The following is a 19,872-nucleotide window of genomic DNA, read 5'->3' as shown; positions in this document are numbered from 1 at the left end:
TCTGGTAATCTCAGAACTCCTATATCCGAATCCGAGGAATACATTTCAGTTCTGGAACTGTCATCTAATACGTTCATAACGAGGCGACCAACAACTGAGTCAACGAAGTCACCCAAGCGCCACATTTTCTCCCCTTCTTTTGTGACATGCTGTTACGCATTTCGCCAGTGACGTGTGGCAAAGCCTAGTGCATTCGTTCCAGTGCGCCTGCAGGCTTAAGTATCTTGTTATTTCTCGCGATTTGTCACTTAACTTGGCTCCAGATCAATTCTGTTGCGCTCATACTGCAATGATACGGAAGCAACTGCAAAAATGCAGCATTTGTATGGTGTGCTCGATGCCGTGAAAAGTATTGTTTTCCATGTATCTACGACGCATACCACTCTGGCTCATGTGCGACCACACCTACAGTATAAAACAATGTACATAGCCCAAATTAAAGAGTATTTGATTTTCGTTTTTATTCCAAAAATTTAATTGTGTAATGTTTCCTTAACTTAAGCAATCTCTATTAACACTCTTTTACAAAATATCGATAGTTAAGAGTTTATATTTGCAGTGAAAACTGGAATTCTGCGTGCAGTATGTTATGAGAAACAAGAAAACGTGCATTTTTCGTAAAACGTGATGATTAAGTATGTGTTAATTAGCATATTTTTAATGAATTTCATATTATCATGTACGTATACGAACTGAACATAACAAAAGCCGGATACAGCGAAACTGGAACCAGCGACCTACTTATTACCCACTACCAATCTCCAACGCTACCGATCTTTTTTCTTTTTTTGAAATCTCATTTTGTTCGTTATAGGTCGTTGCGTTTGTTCGAGACGGACGTCGTCTGACACCCGTTCAAGTTCATCGTTGATCCAGTTACTCTTTTAATACGGAGGGGAGGCAGCTTTCTGACCGAACACGCTGAGCCCATGCCGGCGTATATCCGAAGTACTTTATATTTAGAAAAAAACAGTTCTAGAAAAACTTCAAAGCCGATTGTCTGTCTGATCTTGTGGAAAACTTATTTCTCACCGTCTTTTAACAGTGTCCCGCACGCGTGTTCCACAACGAAACGGAAAGCAATGTCAGCCATTTTCACAATACGTATTAACAGAGCGACAATCAGAGCACAACCAGCGTTTACCGAGACTGTGACCTTACACGATTTTTAAAATGAAAACTACATAGCTAATGTATGGTTAAGAAAAACGTTAATGGCTGTTACTACATTATAATATCTTAAAATTTCATTTACAGTGACAAAGTAACAAGATATCTGATACACAAGTTTGACGTATTTCCAAGAGCGTAACGAAACCAGCGCTTGTGTGCTACGGCTGTTGACCAATAATCGCGGTTGTGTTTGTTTACATCGGTTTTATTCTTACGGTGAACGAAGTATAGTGAAAAGTTGTCGTCCGCTTACACTTGCCAAGTTGACAGCGGTGTTAGGAATGTTTGTTTTGACTACAATAAGCATGTACCGTTGTATCTGTCCGTTGGTGGCATAGGGACATTCATATCGTACAGTGAACAGCCCCCCAGGTCTTCTTTTTTCAGGTCGACTGAGCACTTGCAGTCAACTGCAGAAAGTGTAGGCCGGCGCAATATCCCGGCGAAGCGAGCCAGCCGCTGCCCCAACAGATAAACAGCCAGGTTGCCGCGCTCCCACACAAAGTTTTGGCTGTCACCGTCGGCACAACTGCTGACGCGAAACCCGCTGCTGTCGTTCAGCAACCCGAGGCGTACTTCCCCTTACCGAGGACCACACTCGTGAATCGGAGGGAGCTATAGTGATAGAGCACACGCCCTCACACGACGTGGAAGGCATGGTTGACACCCATGCCCTAGTGCAGACACCCTCTATGCCAAAACAGTTACATTTGCCACTCATTCAGGCGCCAATATTCCCGCCGAAACAAGCAGTGTAATTCCGGCTGGAAGTAATGACGGTGCCGTCTTTACCTCTGCGATCTCTACTCAGTGGTCCGACGACGAAATAGAACCCAAACAGCGACGTAACAAGGGCAACAATAGCAAAGGGAAGGGATACATCTGTCATCCGAAAAAAAAAAATCTTTGTCGAGTATCCCGGGGCGCAGAAGATAGCTGAACAATTAAAGCCTATTTTACTGAAAACGGTCGCATTCATTAAGGGTGTTGCACCAGCGTCCGAATCTACAGCTGGTGCCACTGCTGGCGCTACAGCCATGGAAGAAGATCCACCTGCTATATCAGATGCGACAGCATTCCTTTCACTAATGTCCAGCGCCTTCTTAGTGGTCGAGGTATCTCATTTACCGTCAACGGAACACAGATAATAAAACTCTATGCCCCATTAGGCACGACCGGGAGTTACACGGCCCCCGCATCGCATTTACCTCTCTGTCCCACTGTGCAGCAAGCAGGCTGGATAGGATATGTCTCTCCCACTGTGCAACCGCATGACACAAGCGATGACACAGCGCCAGTCAGTTTTCTGACCACTGTGCCTATTTCTGTTTTGTCAGTCTTGAACGACAACAGGCCTCTTGTGGTTTCGGCTATTGGAAGCTGACTACGTGCCCCCTGCAGGACCTCGAGCTCAGAAATGAGATAAGACTCAACTGGGATCAATTTTTTCTATAAAGACATATCGATCCTACGCTCTGACATGGTGGATTCGCTAAGCAAAGCCTATGGTTCTGTCAATAGCGAAACAGTACGCTCGACGGAAACGATTATGGCAAGAATCGAGGATAGAGTTTTACTATCGATGTATCAGGGACCTTTACAAGGAACTAATCTCATAGACGTAGCAAAACTCAAGTATTTTAAAGTTTAAATCACTGACATACGGCCGGCCGAAGTGGCCGTGCGGTTAAAGGCGCTGCAGTCTGGAACCGCAAGACCGCTACAGTCGCAGGTTCGAATCCTGCCTCGGGCATGGATGTTTGTGATGTCCTTAGGTTAGTTAGGTTTAACTAGTTCTAAGTTCTAGGGGACTAATGACCTCAGCAGTTGAGTCCCATAGTGCTCAGAGCCATTTGTTCACATTTTTGAACTGACATACGGCGAATGCAGTTTTCTGGCGTCTTTGTTCAGTCCCGGCCAAAAGATGTAGCGACAGGAGACTGGGTTCCATATTTTGTGTCTTGCACGTCAACAGAAAGCTAATTACTCAAATTGTGAATGACTCTGGCCAGCGAGTAGATACCCAGCGGGGGATTACGGACTGTGTCTACACATGTTATAGTACCCTATATGAAAGACAAAATATCGATGATCAGGCTTGTCACGTAGTGCTAAACGCCATCCAAGAACAGTTCCGATATGCGGATAGCGTCACACTGGAAGCCCCATTCACGATCGATAAAATTGAGGAAGCAGTCTTCCACGCTGCCAAGCAAAAGTCGCCAGGGTCTGATGGCCATGTAGCAGAATTCTACAAATGCTGTTGGGACTTGCTCAAAGAGTCTCTTCCAGCTGTTGCTAACGACATGTGGCGAGGCGTAACAGTACCTGACACTCTGAAAGAAGGGATAGTACGAGGGTTGCCCAAAAAGTAATGCACCACATTTTTTTTCCCAGCCGAAAGCAATGCTACGAATGCGAAACGTTACGTATGTGTTATTTGACGTCTCCTGAGCGAGCGCGCCAAGTTTCAGTCACTTTCGACAGATAGCGTAGCTGCAGGACAGTTTCAAAATGGCGTTTGTAGGGATGCACGTTACAAGCAACGTGCCGTCATTGAATTTTTCACTGCAGAGAAAGAAACTGTGGGGAATATTCACAAAAGTTTGTGCCAAGTCTGTGGAGCATCTGCTGTCGGTAGAAGTACAGTTAGTCGCTGCGCACGGAGGGTGAGGTCATCAGGAGGCGGTTCGACGGAGCTCCACGATTTGCAGCGGTCGGGGAGACCATACACGGCTGTCACACCTGACACATCTGACCTAGCCCCCTCGGACTTCCACTTGTTTGAGGCATTAAAGGATGCCATTCGTGGAAGACAGTTTGAGGACGATGAGGAGGTGATTCACACAGTGAAACACTGGCTCCGCCACAAGGACAAGGATTGGTACCGGCAGGGCGTACACGCCCTTGTTTTGCGTTGGAGGAATGCCATAGAACGGGAGGACATTACATGGAAAATTGGGTGTGTAAATAAAACACCCATCTTTCGAGTGTGTAATTCTCATTATGTTCAATAAGGAATTGCCGAAGAAAAAATGCGGTGCATTACTTTCTGTACAACCCTTTTAGTTCTTCTCCCGAAATCTGGTCGGAGCGCGCATGTATGCAGCTTGCGGCCTATCACGTTAGAGCAGATTTCAAAATCATTACACGTGCGACCAAGATTCGCATGGAATCACTCTGGGAGCAGACTTCAGACAGCTACTAACATTGTGCCATCCCCTGTAGAAGCATTCTTACTGTAGCATATGGACTATGGGACGTGATATGTTCCGGTGCACCGGCTAGAACTAATGGAGCAGTTATATTTTTAGACTTTTCGAAAGCGTTTGATCCTGTGAGCCATGAGTTTTTAATTGAAACACTAAAGACGATGGGATATGGCAATCGTATTACAACAGTCCTCCGCAGTATGTTATTAAATGCTTCCTCTCGGATTTTAATCAATGGTCACCTCACAAAATCTCTCCGCATTGGTCGATCTGTCCGCCAAGGATGCCCATTGTCAATGCTCTGTATGCTATAGCCACTGAACCCCTACTACGTCTCATTGCAAACAGAATTAGAGGACTAGTGGTTCAGGGCACGCGAATCTGCTGCACAGCATACACAGACGACGTATCTGTTGAGTCTTCCCATCAAGCTATGGCATTCCTGGAAGGCGTATTGAACATCTACATGAAGGCGTCTGGCGCTCAGATCAACAGCAGGAAGACGACCATATTTCCCCTCAGTGTCGGCTTTGGCGTAATTCCTGAGCCGCGTGGTTTGAGGCGCCATGTGACGGACTGCGCGGCCCTTACCGCTGGAGGTTCGAGTCCTCTCTAGGGAATGGGTGTGTGTTTTGTTCTTAGCATAAGTTACACTACTGGCCATTAAAATTGCTACACCACGAAGATGACGTGCTACAGACGCGAAATTTAACCAACAGGAAGAAGATGCTGTGATATGCAGATGATTAGCTTTTCAGAGTATTCACACAAGGTTGGCGCCGGTGGCGACACCTACAATGTACTGACATGAGGAAAGTTTCCAACCGATTTCTCATACACAAACAGCAGTTGACCTTCGTTGCCTGGTGAAACGTTGTTGTGATGCCTCGTGTAAGGAGGAGAAATGCGTACCATCACGTTTCCGACTTTGATAAAGGTCGGATTGTAGCCTATCGCGATTGCGGTTTATCGTATCGCGACATTGCTGCTCGCGTTGGTCGAGATCCGATTACTGTTAGCAGAAAATGGAATAGGTGGGTTCGGGAGGGTAATACGGAATGCCACGCTGGATCCCAACGGCCTCGTATCACTAACAGTCGAGATGACAGGCATCTTATCCGCATGGCTGCAACGGATCGTGCAGCCCCGTCTCGATCCCTGAGTCACCAGATGGGGACGTTTGCAAGACAACAACCATTTTCACGAACAGTTCGACGACGTTTGCAGCAGCATGGACTATCAGCTCGGAGACCATGGCTGCGGTTACCCTCGACTCTGCATCACAGACAGGAGCGCCTGCGATGGTGTACTCAACGACGAACCTGGGTGCACGAATGGCCAGACGTCATTTTTTCGTACGAATCCAGGTTATTTTTACAGCATCATGATGGTCGCATCCGTGTTTGGCGACATCGCGGTGAACGCACATTGGAAGCGTGTATTCGTCATCGCCATACTGGCGTATCACCCGGCGTGATGGTATGGGGTGCCATTGGTTACACGTCTCGGTCACCTCTTGTTCGCATTGACGGCACTTTGAACAGTGGACGTTACATTTCAGATTTGTTATGACCCGTGGCTCTACCTTTGATTCGATGCCTTCGAAACCCTACATTTCAGCAGGATAATGCTTGACCGCATGTTGCAGGTCCTGTACGGGCCTTTCTGGATACAGAAAATGTTCGACTGCTGCCCTGGCCAGCACATTCTCCAGATCTCTAAGCTGTTGAAAACGTCTTGTCAATGGAGCCGAGCAACTGGCTCGTCACAATACGCCACTCACTACTGTTGATGAACTGTGGTATCGTGTTGAAGCTGCATGGGCAGCTGTACCTGTACACGCCATCCAAGCTCTATTTGACTCAATGTCCAGGCATATCAAGGCCGTTATTACTGCCAGAGGTGGTTGTTCTGGATACTGATTTCTCAGGATCTATGCACCCAAACTGCGTGAAAATGTAATCACATGTCAGTTCTAGTATAATATATTTGTCCAATGAATACCCGTTTATCATCTGCAATTCTTCTTGGTGTAGCAATTTTAATGGCCAGGAGTGCAGTTTAAGGAGGGTGTAAGTATTGGGACCGATGACCACAGCAGTTTTGTCCCTTAGGAATTCACACACGTTTGAACATTTGAAATTCCTGAAGTAACAAGGGCCGAGCAACAGACCTCGCGCCGTTCTTTGGGCATCTACTAGGAGACCACACCTGGCTGCATGATAACTAAGAACTGGGTGGACCTCCTGAACCGCATCAAGGCCACACTGACTTCGCACTCAGATAGACACCCGAACCTTCTGCGAAAGACACAAACAAATCATGTATTCCTCGCAAGCAAAATGTACTACATGGCCAAAGTACTTCCGGTCTCTGAATCTTTGGCAGCGAGAATTCAGCCGGCATTCAGCTGGTTTTTACTGGTTGGCAAATCTATAAAGTACAGTTCGTGGCACTCATCCTGCCTCCCTCGCGGGGCCGCCTTGGGTTCATCAGCGTCCGACACAAATGTGCCACGCTCCTGATCACCGGAATGAGAAAAGAACTGCAGCGTCAGGGCGCATGCTTCTTTGCAACGTGCATCGCGCCATCGATACAACTACCGATGATTCCTCCGGAATACCAACATATTCAGAAAGATTTTCTTGAATTTAGTTATATGTGCGCCAGTATCCCAAACACCTCACAGCTCCTTAACAAGACAATATACAGATCATGACAAAGACCGCACGTGTGAACCCCATTGAAGAAACGGATCCATTGGCGAGCTGGACCGTATTGTGTCGAAATATTCACCAGCCATTCCTGCCTGCATGGATTCGCTCACGGTGGTATCTGATTGTCAATCACAAAATCCCTACCACCGACAAACTGCACCGAATCCACCTCAGTGCAACAGACACCTGGCACAAATCCGGAAACATTGACCCGCTCGCGCATAAATTTGTTTGCTGAACAGCACAGGACAAACGGAACTTTCTCAGCCAGCGACAAGCCGTTATTGAAACGACGAACGCACGCTATCTGAACGCTCGTGAACTGATGCGGACTGACCGCAAGCAATACCCAATTACTAAATAAATTGCGGCGCTATGGATGATCGGGCATAAAGCCCGGATGCTACGTTCTCCGAATATTTCTCCTACTCTGAAGGAGAATATTTTTAGATTCCGCAGGATGGCAGACATCGGAAAACATTTGGCAACATGCTGCATACCATGATCAGGTGATTCTCGCAAGAGCTCTTCATTACTCCAGTTAATAGATAATCGACACAATGTGACAGCATACACTAGAGAAGACTCCCTTACAACCCTGTAGCTGTTTTATGTAAGTGGTAGAGGTGTACAGGTGTGTGAGTAGCAATAGAAATACGTGATTGACCTTTAATGATTTGGAAAATGAACCTACAGCAACAGAAGACTGTTTTTTTTTTAATTAGAAGAAAAATTTCTTTTAATGCAGATGCAGTTACTTTTCTCCATAACGTCCAGAACAAAGGATTTTTTTCAGGTGAGAAGAAATACATTTTATTCAATCAAGATTAATACGTGCTTAAATTTAGTTCGCCGTTTATCTTTATTGCTTAATGAAGTCGGAAGAGCTACGAAAAAAATTACCTAAGAAATGAAAAACGCAAAAAAATGGTGACAGTGGTTAGCGTCGTAGCATCTGTGTTCGAAATCCGATATTTTTTTATTTTATTTTATTTTTTTCATGTACCTAACCATGTCTACAGAGGACTACTATACGAGTGTTTCTTACCAAGCTAGGGGATAGAAGGGCGTTTCATTAATGGTAAAATTAGAACTTTGGTTGACTATAAGAGTCATCAGTTTAGTTTATATTACATGTGTGTGCATGGTACTTTCTGGGTTACAATAATCTTAAAAGCTGAAATTGTTATATTTCATTCTTATGTTAGTTCATATATTTTATTCTTAAGGGAGATTCGATGTATTCCCTTGGATGATATATATCTTAGAAACATTCGAAACATAGAAATTCCGAACACCACGAGAATCGCGCAAAGGCAGATTTGCCACAGCGACATTTTGTCGAATGAATCTCACTCGAGAAATAAACGTCGTTAACATTGCTGAAGATTTCACGCATTAACAATAATTTTGCGACATATTTGCTAAAAGGCATACACAATACATCGATAATTTTGACCGCCGTTTTCTCAGAAACTATGGTGTACCTACGGATAAGACGAGACTAGTGTTCGCTTATTATGAGTCCTATTCCACAGAGCTAAGTTTCTGGGAAATCGGGTTATGGCACTTGACGCGTTCTTCTCGTAGATCAGGTCATAATGTGCTCGAGTATGTCACTTGTCGCAATACATTAAAATTTTTTCTGAATCATGCGATGTTTAAAATCTTAGAAGTAGCTGAGTATAGTGTGAGTCAATGTTTTCTTCAGAGGAAAACTCCTCATATGCACAAATCACTTTTACGTGAAGTAATTTGTGTGGTCTATGCGAGTGACACTTACTGTATCAAGGAGTTCTGTCAGTTTTGCCAGGAAATAAATGTAAACACCACGCGCAACCTGTAACAGAGAAAACAAGTACTTATTACGTGCACAAAATATACGTAATAATAGAGATGATAGTAAAGAAGACTATCAACTTACACAGCAGATATGTTAGAATTCTGTTGATTTTCGGGATTCATTATTTGTGTGCATATGTCAATGCTATAGCTGCAGAAGGTGAACAGTACTGAAGATTTTGGATACACGTAAGCATAGAGCTCCTTAACAATATTTATTGACATTTGAAAAGTAAAATAAAAAGAAAAATATGCAGGTGCGGGGAGGGTAGGAAGGTAACCATCCTTCATCCAAGTTTTTTAATAGGATAAAAATGTCATATTATAAAATATAAAATTGTTGAATGCAAACTCTCCTTTAAATTTTAAAACAAATCAGTTATGAGTAGTGATTTAACTGTGAATTCAATAATTTCCTTTTGTTCCATATACACACAGTAGAGTAATATCCAAGCTTTTAAGAAAGATGAATATTCAACTGTTCGTCTACTACTTGATTATCATGCACGTGAAAAAATTGCCCTAGAAGTATAAGGAGTTACGAAAAAAGTCTGCAGGATTGCAATTGCAGTGGGCAGTTTGGGATGAAGGCGCGAATAATGTGTCAAGTAGTGAATGAAGCAGGCAATCATGCCATGGAGAGGCACTCGGGCTTCCTACAGCCAGTTGAGCGAGTATGAAAGATGTCAAATTGTAGCCTTCCGAGTAGTGGGAAGGTCCTTCCGAAGAACTGCTGCACAATTAGGGCGTGTTGCGTCAGTTGTGCAAAGATGCTGGTGTCAGTGGTCACGTGAACATTCTCACACCCATAGACGAGGATCTGGACGTCCATGTAGCACAGACGCCCGCCAGGATTGTCGTGTTGTAAGGGGAGCGTGGCAGATCGTACAGCTACCACAGAACCGCTTAAAATACTTGTGAGCACAGATGTGTCAACGCGAACTGTTGCAAACCGCTTATTAGCAGTGGGATTGCGGGCATCCACACCCTAGTCCGTCTTCCACTCACGTGACAGATTCGATGCGCACAGCTCGACTGGATCCGTCAGAGGATCACTTGGGATATGGAATGGCGCGCCGTGGTCTTCAGCGATAAAAGCAGATTCTGCCTGCAACCAAATGGTGGTCGTTTGTGCATATGACGTAGATCTCGCGAGTGCTGTCTTGTTGAGTGCATTCATCCAAGACACACTGGCACCTCTCCAGGCCTTATGGCCTGGGCTGCGATAAGCTACAACTCTCGTTCACTTTTGGTGTTTCTTGAGGGACGCTAACCGGCGCTCGTGACGTGCAGAAGGTTGTTCGAGCCGCTGTTTTCCAGTTATTGCAAGACGGTAGGTGATGTGTTGTTCCAACACGATAGTGTTCACCCACACACTGCCCGTCAAACTCAGCGCGCTCTGCAAGATGGGCAGTAATTTACCTGACCAGCATTATATCCTCATTGTCTCGAATCGAGGACGTGTGGGATATAATGGGACAAGAAGTGACCGTCAGCCAGCAGCTCTTACGTAACTACGTGAACAGGTCGAACAGGCGTGGCAAAACGTATCCCAGGACAGTATTCGCCATCTGTACGATCGTCTGGATATCAGTGTCTGCACGTTCATTACCGCCTGTGGGGGCTACACAACATACTAATATGGGTGTTTCAGCATGGGTTGATACCTCGTACCACAGAACCGCTTGTGCTATTGATCTATAAATGGTATCATTTCATCTCCTCCATATGCAATTTTACAAAAATAAATTTTTAATGAATTCGAAACATCTAAAACGGTGTACTAATTTTTTTCCCGCAGTGTACATCATATAACAAGAAAACGTTGTTATCAAAAATTTCTTGTCTGATTTACTTCAGATTTTTACTTGATACTGTAACAACAGTTCAGGTGGACACAGGCAACATATTTCTTAAATATAGAAGAGTTATCAATATGTATATAAAATCTGTACTGCTATATAAACACAAGTACTTTTTTAACGTTGTTACCAAAAATCTCGAAAAGTTCTTGACCGATTTACTTCAAATAACTACACGATGCTCTAATAAACGTCCAGGCGAAAAGGAGCTACATATATCTTTAATATACATGGTATATAAAGATAGATATAATGTATAAAGGGGAAACGTTGTAAGAAAAATCTCGAAATACTCTAATAAATAATCGGAAGGACATAGGCTAAATATTATTTTAAACGACAATGTACAGGTTTTGTGTTAAAACAGGCTGCAAGAAAGAAAATGCTATGCTGTGCTGTGAGAATGTGTAAATTTCGTTTTCTTTCCTTCAGTCATTTTTAATTACAATAGCAACGCATTTAAACCATTAGATAAATTGTTTCGCCCATGCGCCGGCCGAAGTGGCCGTGCGGTTAAAGGCGCTGCAGTCTGGAACCGCAAGATCGCTACGGTCGCAGGTTCGAATCCTGCCTCGGGCATGGATGTTTGTGATGTCCTTAGGTTAGTTAGGTTTAACTAGTTTTAAGTTCTAGGGGACTAATGACCTCAGCAGTTGCGTCCCGTAGTGCTCAGAGCCATTTGAACCATTTTTCGCCCATGCATATTTTTTTTTTTCCTCGTATACAATTTTAAACACAGCTCTGTACTGTTTCGTTTTCTTCGTCTCAGTCGGTTTCCATAGAAAACAGGTAAGCTGTAGCATTTATGGGTTATCGTTTTACAATTAGAATACTACCGCGAACACGAGCGTCATCAGCACTAAATTACTTGGGGTGAACGGGGGGGAGTGGGGGGGGGGGGCACTCAATAGATAAGGTATTAGTCACAAAGCGATCCAAACGGGAGATCTCTTTGAAAAAAGTGAAAAAAAATTAGGACTTGAAACCACTTTCTAGAGCTTTCTGAATGCCTCAGACAATTTATTTCGATGAGAATTAAAACTCCTAAAGCATGCCAATTGAAGCCTGGATTAAAACTGCGATCGCAGTCCAGCTTGCACAATGACTAAGCGTAGAAATTTAAAAAGAATGGGGTTCAACGTTCAACGTTCGAGCAGCTCCTCGTGTGCAACACATTTATTTCGTTAATGTTAAGCGATACTTGAGATAGTGTAAACTGTGACGCCATTGGGCTGTGGATGACTGGAAACGAGTGATTTGGAATGATGAACCATGCTATACTAGCCAACCGACGGAAGGGTTTGGGTTCGGCGAATACCTGGAGAACGTTAGCTACCATCACGTGCAGTGCCAACAGTGAAACGCGGAGGAGGCATTGTTATGTTATCGGGGAGTTTTCATGATTAGGGTGTGGTCCGCTTATTGCGCTTTAGAAAACGCTGAACGCGGAAGGATATGAGCACATTTAACAGCTGCGTGTAGTGTGTACAGACGGAGACGACGATTGTATCAGCATGACAATGCATCTGTGGTTTGTGGATAGTGACGTTCATAAAATAGACTGGCCTGTCATGAATCCTGACCTGAACCCAGCTGGGATGAGCTATAACGTCGTCTTCGCTCCATACCCCAGCGTCCAACATCACCACATTTTATCGTATCTTGAGGAAGAATGGTCTACCATTGCTTCACAGACATTCAGACACGTCACTGAAAGTGTCCACGTCTGATTTAGAGACGTCATAAGCGCATAGTGTGGACACACCCCATATTAATGGCCACTAGTAGGTACCAGGATGCTTTTGATTAGACAGCGCATGTATACGAAAAAAATAGAATTGAGATTTCAACAGTGCAGAAAAAAATAGAATTGAGATTTCAACAGTGCAGTAGTGGAAACGTCGTATCTTTGTCAGGCTAATGCACTAAGTCACATCCATATTGGTTAGGGTACGTGGTCATTATCAGAAGCTAATAACAACAATAGACGTGAGTTCAGATATAAATTAAACAGACTGATTTCTAATAATTAATATTGTTACAACAGTTTACTAGTAGAGAGCTTAAAGTGTGGTAAATCGTCTTTGCATTTGAAGGGGAAGAACATTGCAACAATCTACGGTGAGTTGGTGGAAGTGTACACCAACAACGCGTCGTCATATGAGACAGATGGTGCAGACACGTCCAGTGTGGTCAAACAAGTCTGAATGACGAAGAACGAAATGGCAGTCCGTCTCCCTGTGAATAACCGGGAATTTTAAGAGAAGCCTAGTCCCTGGTACTCGACGAGTGGCGTGTCCCAATCGAGGCAATACTGAAGAAAGTGAGAATGGGTCATGGACCAGTTCTCAATGTTATACACAACCTTTTGAATCCGACGAAGGTCGCCTACTGCTGGGTACCATGAGTACTCGCAACCATTCAGAAAGCCTTCTGAGCCGCCGCAGTAGTGGAAATGTCGTATCTTTGTCAGGCTAATGCACTTAATCACCGTGGGCGAGTACTGGGTGTATCGTAGTAACCCGGAGACAACTGAGCAAGGAAAGTATTGAATTCACTACAGCGGAAAAGTATGAAGACCCAACCATCATCGGACAAAAAGTCATTCTGAAGGTTTTCTGGACTGCCACGTGTGATGCTGACAGATTATGCCCATAAGAGGCAAATCGCCACAGGAGGACGCTACCGAAACGTAAGGAGATCACGGGAGGCTGTCAGGACGTTGTCCGAGAGCGGCTCATTCCGCACAGAACACGGTCACACTTTCAGCTTCTTTGAGCTTTAGGATTTCGCCTCGTCAGATTAATTCCTGACATGTCACCCAGCGACTTCCTTCTCTTTTCTCAGGGGGAGAAACTGTTTCGTGGCAGGCATTTCCAGAATGACGACTAGGTAATTTTCGATGTGGAGTCTTTCCTGAACAGCCGAAATATAGATTTATAGAAGTAAAAACTCCACCAAATCTTCTGCTATTGGGAAAATATTTCCAGTTTAAGGGTGAATAACACCATCACCTAAATTCATGGTCACAACGTGATGTTTTAGAGGTGATAATTAAAACATTATACAGTTATTCTGGATTTTCATACATTGTTGCGAACAGAGGAACGGGTTGGAATTTTTGAAAGCCTTCTACGATGGTTTTTTGGAAAGTAAGATCCGATGCCTTACAAAACATAAACCATCGCAGATTTTTTCAAAAAACTGATTGTTTAATTCCTTACAACTTTTCTAATTTTCTACCACAGTTTTCATATTTATTTAAACATTTGTCACAACGTTCTACAAGATGTTATATCCCTAAGTCATAGACGTATTCTACCAGTGATAACTAGTCTTTAACTGCTTCTTTAGAAAAAAAAAAGGTGTGTGAAATCTTATGGGACTTAACTGCTAAGGTCATCAGTCCCTAAGCTTACACACTACTTAACCTAAATTATCCTAAGGACAAACACACACACCCATGCCCGAGGGATGACTCGAACCTCCGCCGGGACCAGCCACACAGTCCATGACTGCAGCGCCTGAGACCGCTCGGCTGCTTCTTTCACCTTGTCATCTGTTGCGAAGAGCATTCTGTCGAGAAACTCTTTTGGGTAGAGGAACAAGTGAAAATCACCTGGTCCTCACGAATATTTTTGCCCATGGCTTCGTCTAAATCATCTGGGGTCACTGATTGTCTGCGTGATCGGATTTTATCATGGACATTTTCCCTTCTGTCCTAGAACGCTCTCACCCATTTACGCACTTTGCTGTCACTTATCCCATTAGGGCTATACGCCTCACTTGTCTGACGGTGAATTTCCGCTGCTGCAACGTTCCTTGCTGTCAAAAACCGAATCACGGACTGTATTTGACAGTCAGCGGGCTGATCAGTTGTTTCAAATATTATGAACTGACACTGTAAACAGCACACTGCTACAATACCAATGTAAATGACGTCTCGTTTGACGAGCAAGGAATACCGGGAGTCGGTGCGCATGCGCGTTTCGGTGTCCTCGCGACGTTCGATTAGCTACAGCGATTCGGAACTTACTTTCCGAACAACCCTTGTATTAGGCGGTCTGTAATAATGCGAGATGCATGTTATGCGCGACAAATATAAATTTCTTCCTCATTCTCAACAGAGAAGACATTGAAAACCACTTCACAAGACAAACTAACGAGCAGACACTGTTTAGATTGAAACTTGCTGGCAGATTAAAACTGTGTGCCGGACCGAGACTCGAACTCGGGACCTTTGCCTTTCGCGGGCAAGTGCTCTACCAACTGAGGTTTAGATTGAATTTGGGTAATATGTTAGGCTTATACTCCAGCTAATACACCTGTAGAATCTTAAATCGGGTTTTCCTAGGAACAGGAATTTTGCGACACGTGGTATGTAATGATCCTAGCCTACTCAAGAGTGACAAAATAGTGAAGGTGCGGCGCGGGGTAGCCGTGCGGTCTTGGGCGTCTTGTCACGGTTCGCGCGGTTCACTCCGTCGGGGATTCGAGTCCTCCCTCGGGTGCGTAAGTTAGTTTAAGTTAGATTAAGTAGTGCGTAACCCTAGGGACCAATGAACTCAGCAGTTTGGTCCCATAGTCCTTACCACGATTTCCAATTTCCAATAGTGAAGGTGATTTGCGACAGAGCGTAATGCATAGTGCGCCAACGCTTTATGCCAGGCGTGGCAGTCCAGCTGATACTGGACGAATCTAATGTTTTGTACATTGCGCTTTAGTGAATGAACGCCAAAGACAGTGGAAGAATATTCGCGATCACTATAGAATATAGATAACAGAAGTAGATATCACACGATCCGCTGCAAGAAAATAAGCTACTGGGACAGGCTGAGATTTCTAGAATGTGTGGAAGCCGAAAGGAACACTTTCAAATTTTATACCGCACACTGAAAATATGGAAAATTGCCCTAACGTGCTGGCGAAACCCAACAATGGCGTCTGCAGCAATGCAATCGATAACTCTCCAGATACAACTGACGATAAGTGTGAACCACTTTCTCCCGAATCTCAGCAAATATTGCAACCACCATTTTTAGCCACGTGCCAAAGTTCTCCAACCAAAAAGAGGAAGGAAAGTGATGCCCTTCACAAGTATTTGAATAAGAACAAAGAAGACAGATTCCTACGACAAGAGGACGAAGTAGACATGTTCTTCAAAACCATGGCTATGACCGTGAACAAATTTCGGTCAGATCCATTTACGCAGACAAAGATTGGTATTTCCCGAATCGGCACAGAGATGGAAGTGTTAAATCAACAGCGTTATTGCGGTTATAGCTCGCCAACTGTGAATTATAACGACAGTCATTTATTCTTGCAGCACTCGTCAGCACTGTTCCCAGGTGCACCCTGACATGCCTACATCACCTCTTAGTGAAGTTTCTCAAACAAGTGGCATTCTCACTCAAGCAATCGGTTTACCTGACTAACGAGCAGTATTAATACAACAAATAATACAGAACAGGAGAATGTTTGTAGAAGGTTGCATGCTTTATTCGCTATTCTAGGGCGTCTTGCACGGTTCACGGGGCTCCCCCTGTCGGAGGTTCGAGTCCTCCCTCGGGCATGGGTGTGTGTGTGTTGTCCTTAGCGTAAATTAGATTAAGTAGTGTGTAAGCCTGGGGACCGATGACCTCAGCTGTTTGGTCCCATAGTTCTTACCACAAATTTCCAAATTTTCCAGTCCTAACATGTGCCCAAACTCTAACGTACTCGTTGTCGAGGGTTCCATACCTTTGACGGTTTGTGCGAATGATGCCATTTAAATTCCATGGAGTAATACACTACTGGCCATTAAAATTGCTACACCACGAAGATGACGTGCTACAGACGCGAAATTTAACCGACAGGAAGAAGATGCTGTGATATGCAAATGATTAGCTTTTCAGAGCATTCACTCAAGGTAGACGCCGGTGGCGACACCTACAACGTGTTGACATGAGGAAAGTTTCCAACCGATTTCTCATACACAAACAACAGTTGACCGGCGTTGCCTGGTGAAACGTTGTTGTGATGCCTCGTGTAAGGAGGAGAAATGCGTACCATCATGTTTCCGACTTTGATAAAGGTCGGATTGTAGCCTATCGCGATTCCGGTTTATCGCATCGCGACATTGCTGCTCGCTTTGGTCGAGATCCAATTACTGTTAGCAGAATATGGAGTCGGTGGGTTCAGGAGTGTAACACGGAACGCCGTGCTGGATCCCAACGGCCTCGTATCACTATCAGTCGAGATGACAGGCATCTTATCCGCATGGCTGTAACGGATCGTGCAGCCACGTCTCGATCCCTTAGTCAACAGATGGGGACGTTTGCAAGACAACAACCGTCTGCACGAACAGTTCGACGACGTTTGCAGCAGCATGGACTATCAGCTCGGAGACCATGGCTGCGGTTACCCTTGACGCTGCATTACAGACAGGAGCGCCTGCGATGGTGTACTCAACGACGAACCTGGGTGCACGAATGGCCAAACGTCATTTTTTCGGATGAATCCAGGTTCTGTTTACAGCATCATGATGGTCGCATCCGTGTTTGGCGATATCGCGGTGAACGCACATTGGAAGCGTGTATTCGTCATCGCCATACTGGCGTATCACCCGGCGTGATGGTATGGGGTGCCATTGGTTACACGTTTCGGTCACCTCTTGTTCGCATTGACGGCACTTTGAACAGTGGACGTTACATTTCAGATTTGTTATGACCCGTGGCTCTACCCTTGATTCGATGCCTTCGAAACCCTACATTTCAGCAGGATAATGCTTGACCGCATGTTGCAGGTCCTGTACGGGCCTTTCTGGATACAGAAAATGTTCGACTGCTGCCCTGGCCAGCACATTCTCCAGATCTCTAAGCTGTTGAAAACGTCTTGTCAATGGAGCCGAGCAACTGGCTCGTCACAATACGCCACTCACTACTGTTGATGAACTGTGGTATCGTGTTGAAGCTGCATGGGCAGCTGTACCTGTACACGCCATCCAAGTTCTATTTGACTAAATGTCCAGGCATATCAAGGCCGTTATTACTGCCAGAGGTGGTTGTTCTGGATACTGATTTCTCAGGATCTATGCACCCAAACTGCGTGAAAATGTAATCACATGTCAGTTCTAGTATAATATATTTGTCCAATGAATACCCGTTTATCATCTGCATTTCTTCTTGGTGTAGCAGTTTTAATGGCCTGTAGTGTACTTTAGGTGGCACGCCATGACGTGAATTGTATTCTGCCACCCTATATATCCTGATCATGTCTATAAGCACCTCCCACTACTAGAACACAGTTCTCACCGAATGAAAAATGGCACGCATGAGTATTCCCAGGTTTTTCATGGAGGCAGCATTTCATTGTGCCCAGGAGACATGGACGAGGCTCATTTCCTAAATGAACAATCATACTACAGTACATTTTCGAATTTATCTACGCAGTTGAACTTAAACTTACTCTGATGGCCTGAGGACTGTTGGAGAAGTCCACTGGTTCACATCGCCAATTGTAATGTCGGAGCCACGCCCCATCTAGACCCTGAAAACAGAAAGACAAAACAGTGTAGAACAATTCAGATTGTATATTCACTGATATAGACTCTTATAAGTTTGAGTGTCCACCAGAGAAAATATCCCTTGTTGGAGACCACAGCCGCCAACCAAGGGGTGTGCGGGTCAGCCACCTGTGTGCTGCAATAATGCTGGCATAGTGTACTACAGTGCAGTGGTATACTGTAGCGGTGGAGTGGACTGCTTAATGCTACAGCAAAAATAAACGTTTCGCAGCTCGCTATACGATGGGAACCGAGCCCTTGTCACAACATACCCATCAAGGGGAGGTATATATGCTCCCAGTTCAATTGGTAGCTTCATTCCATCACAGCCGTAAATTCGTCTAGCACAGTCTCCGAGCTGGTCATCAGTCAGATGTGCAGCCGAGCGGGTGCGCGCTCGCCATTATGAGGGCAGAAGCGACCAGCCTGAAACACTGACTGTAGCAGTCAACCAAAACACTACGCCATCACATGTAGTGTCAAAAGTGGTATTGGTGTCGTCGTCAGTGGCTGCTAGAGTATGGAGCAACGTATGTATTCTGTAACGACTTGTGGGTTCCCTGTGACTGTTATTCCCAAATTTATGACCGTACTGTTTCCGCTCTTGTAATGGCATTGTAGGCCAGGAGGTCCCATCCAGGGAAGTTCGGCCACCGAGTGCAAGTCTTATTTCAGTCAACGCCACATTGGGTGACTCGCATGCCGGTGATGAGGATGGAATGAACACAACACCCACTCCACGAGCGATGAAAATCCCCAACCCGGCCGGGAATCGAACCCGGGCCCGCTGCATGGGAGGCAAGCACGTAACCACACAGCTAAGCAGGCGGACGCTTTTGTAACGATACGTTTTGATTATATCAGTAATAGATGGGATTGTGGAAGCCGTAAAGAGTCGAAATGACGAACTGATGATACCGGTTATATGCTTGCAGTGTAGCCTACCTGGTTATGTGACTTCATGTATTGATTTGCATGACTTACTATGTTGGACATGCTGACAAAGGAGGCATTCTGGCAGGAAATGTAGTGAGAGTGTTTGTGTGGCTGAGACGTGGAAAACCATGGGCATCAGGGAAGTTCAGATGAATGCAAACACAGGGTGGATAAAAACATGTGTCAGAAACATTACGGATTTATTCTTGACTTTAAACCATTGCAAAAAGTGCCGATGAACATGGGTCCGAAAATCCTTCGTTAGAGAGGTATGAAAAAAATTCCATGTAGTGACTCTTGGTTGCGTAATTTGCCTCAGATGTGTATTTTTACTCACATTTTTCTTTACTCTTGGTCATGACATTTGTTTTGCTTCATCTGATTGTCGTTAGTTCTGACAACACATCACAACGTTGTATTCAGTGTCTGAAATGACGACACTACATATGTGGCGTAGCAGATGGGGATGCGAAAGCAGCACGTCAACTTTATGCTGAACGTTACCCTCGGAGGCAGTTATCTTGTGCTAGAACGTTCGCACGACTTCACGAACGTTCACAAGAGACAGGCTCATTTGAGAAGAGAAT

The 19,872-nt window shown here is 44.7% G+C and overlaps 1 protein-coding gene across 1 annotated transcript in view; it reads right to left on the bottom strand.

The window, feature by feature from the left end:
• LOC126470910 (elongation of very long chain fatty acids protein 7-like) overlaps window positions 1-19,872 on the bottom strand; it is a 264,344-nt gene that overhangs the window by 28,518 nt on the left and 215,954 nt on the right. Inside the window, exons 5-6 of the mRNA XM_050098940.1 lie at window positions 18,253-18,333; window positions 8,886-8,942 (exon numbers count right to left, since the gene is read on the bottom strand). Of these exons, the coding sequence (XP_049954897.1) occupies window positions 8,886-8,942; window positions 18,253-18,333 (138 nt within the window). The remainder of the gene's footprint in view (window positions 1-8,885; window positions 8,943-18,252; window positions 18,334-19,872) is intronic.

This window comes from Schistocerca serialis, chromosome 3 (genome assembly GCF_023864345.2).
Source record: "Schistocerca serialis cubense isolate TAMUIC-IGC-003099 chromosome 3, iqSchSeri2.2, whole genome shotgun sequence".
Classification (NCBI taxonomy): Eukaryota; Metazoa; Arthropoda; class Insecta; order Orthoptera; family Acrididae; genus Schistocerca; species Schistocerca serialis.
This window is presented reverse-complemented; position numbering and strand designations above follow the sequence as displayed.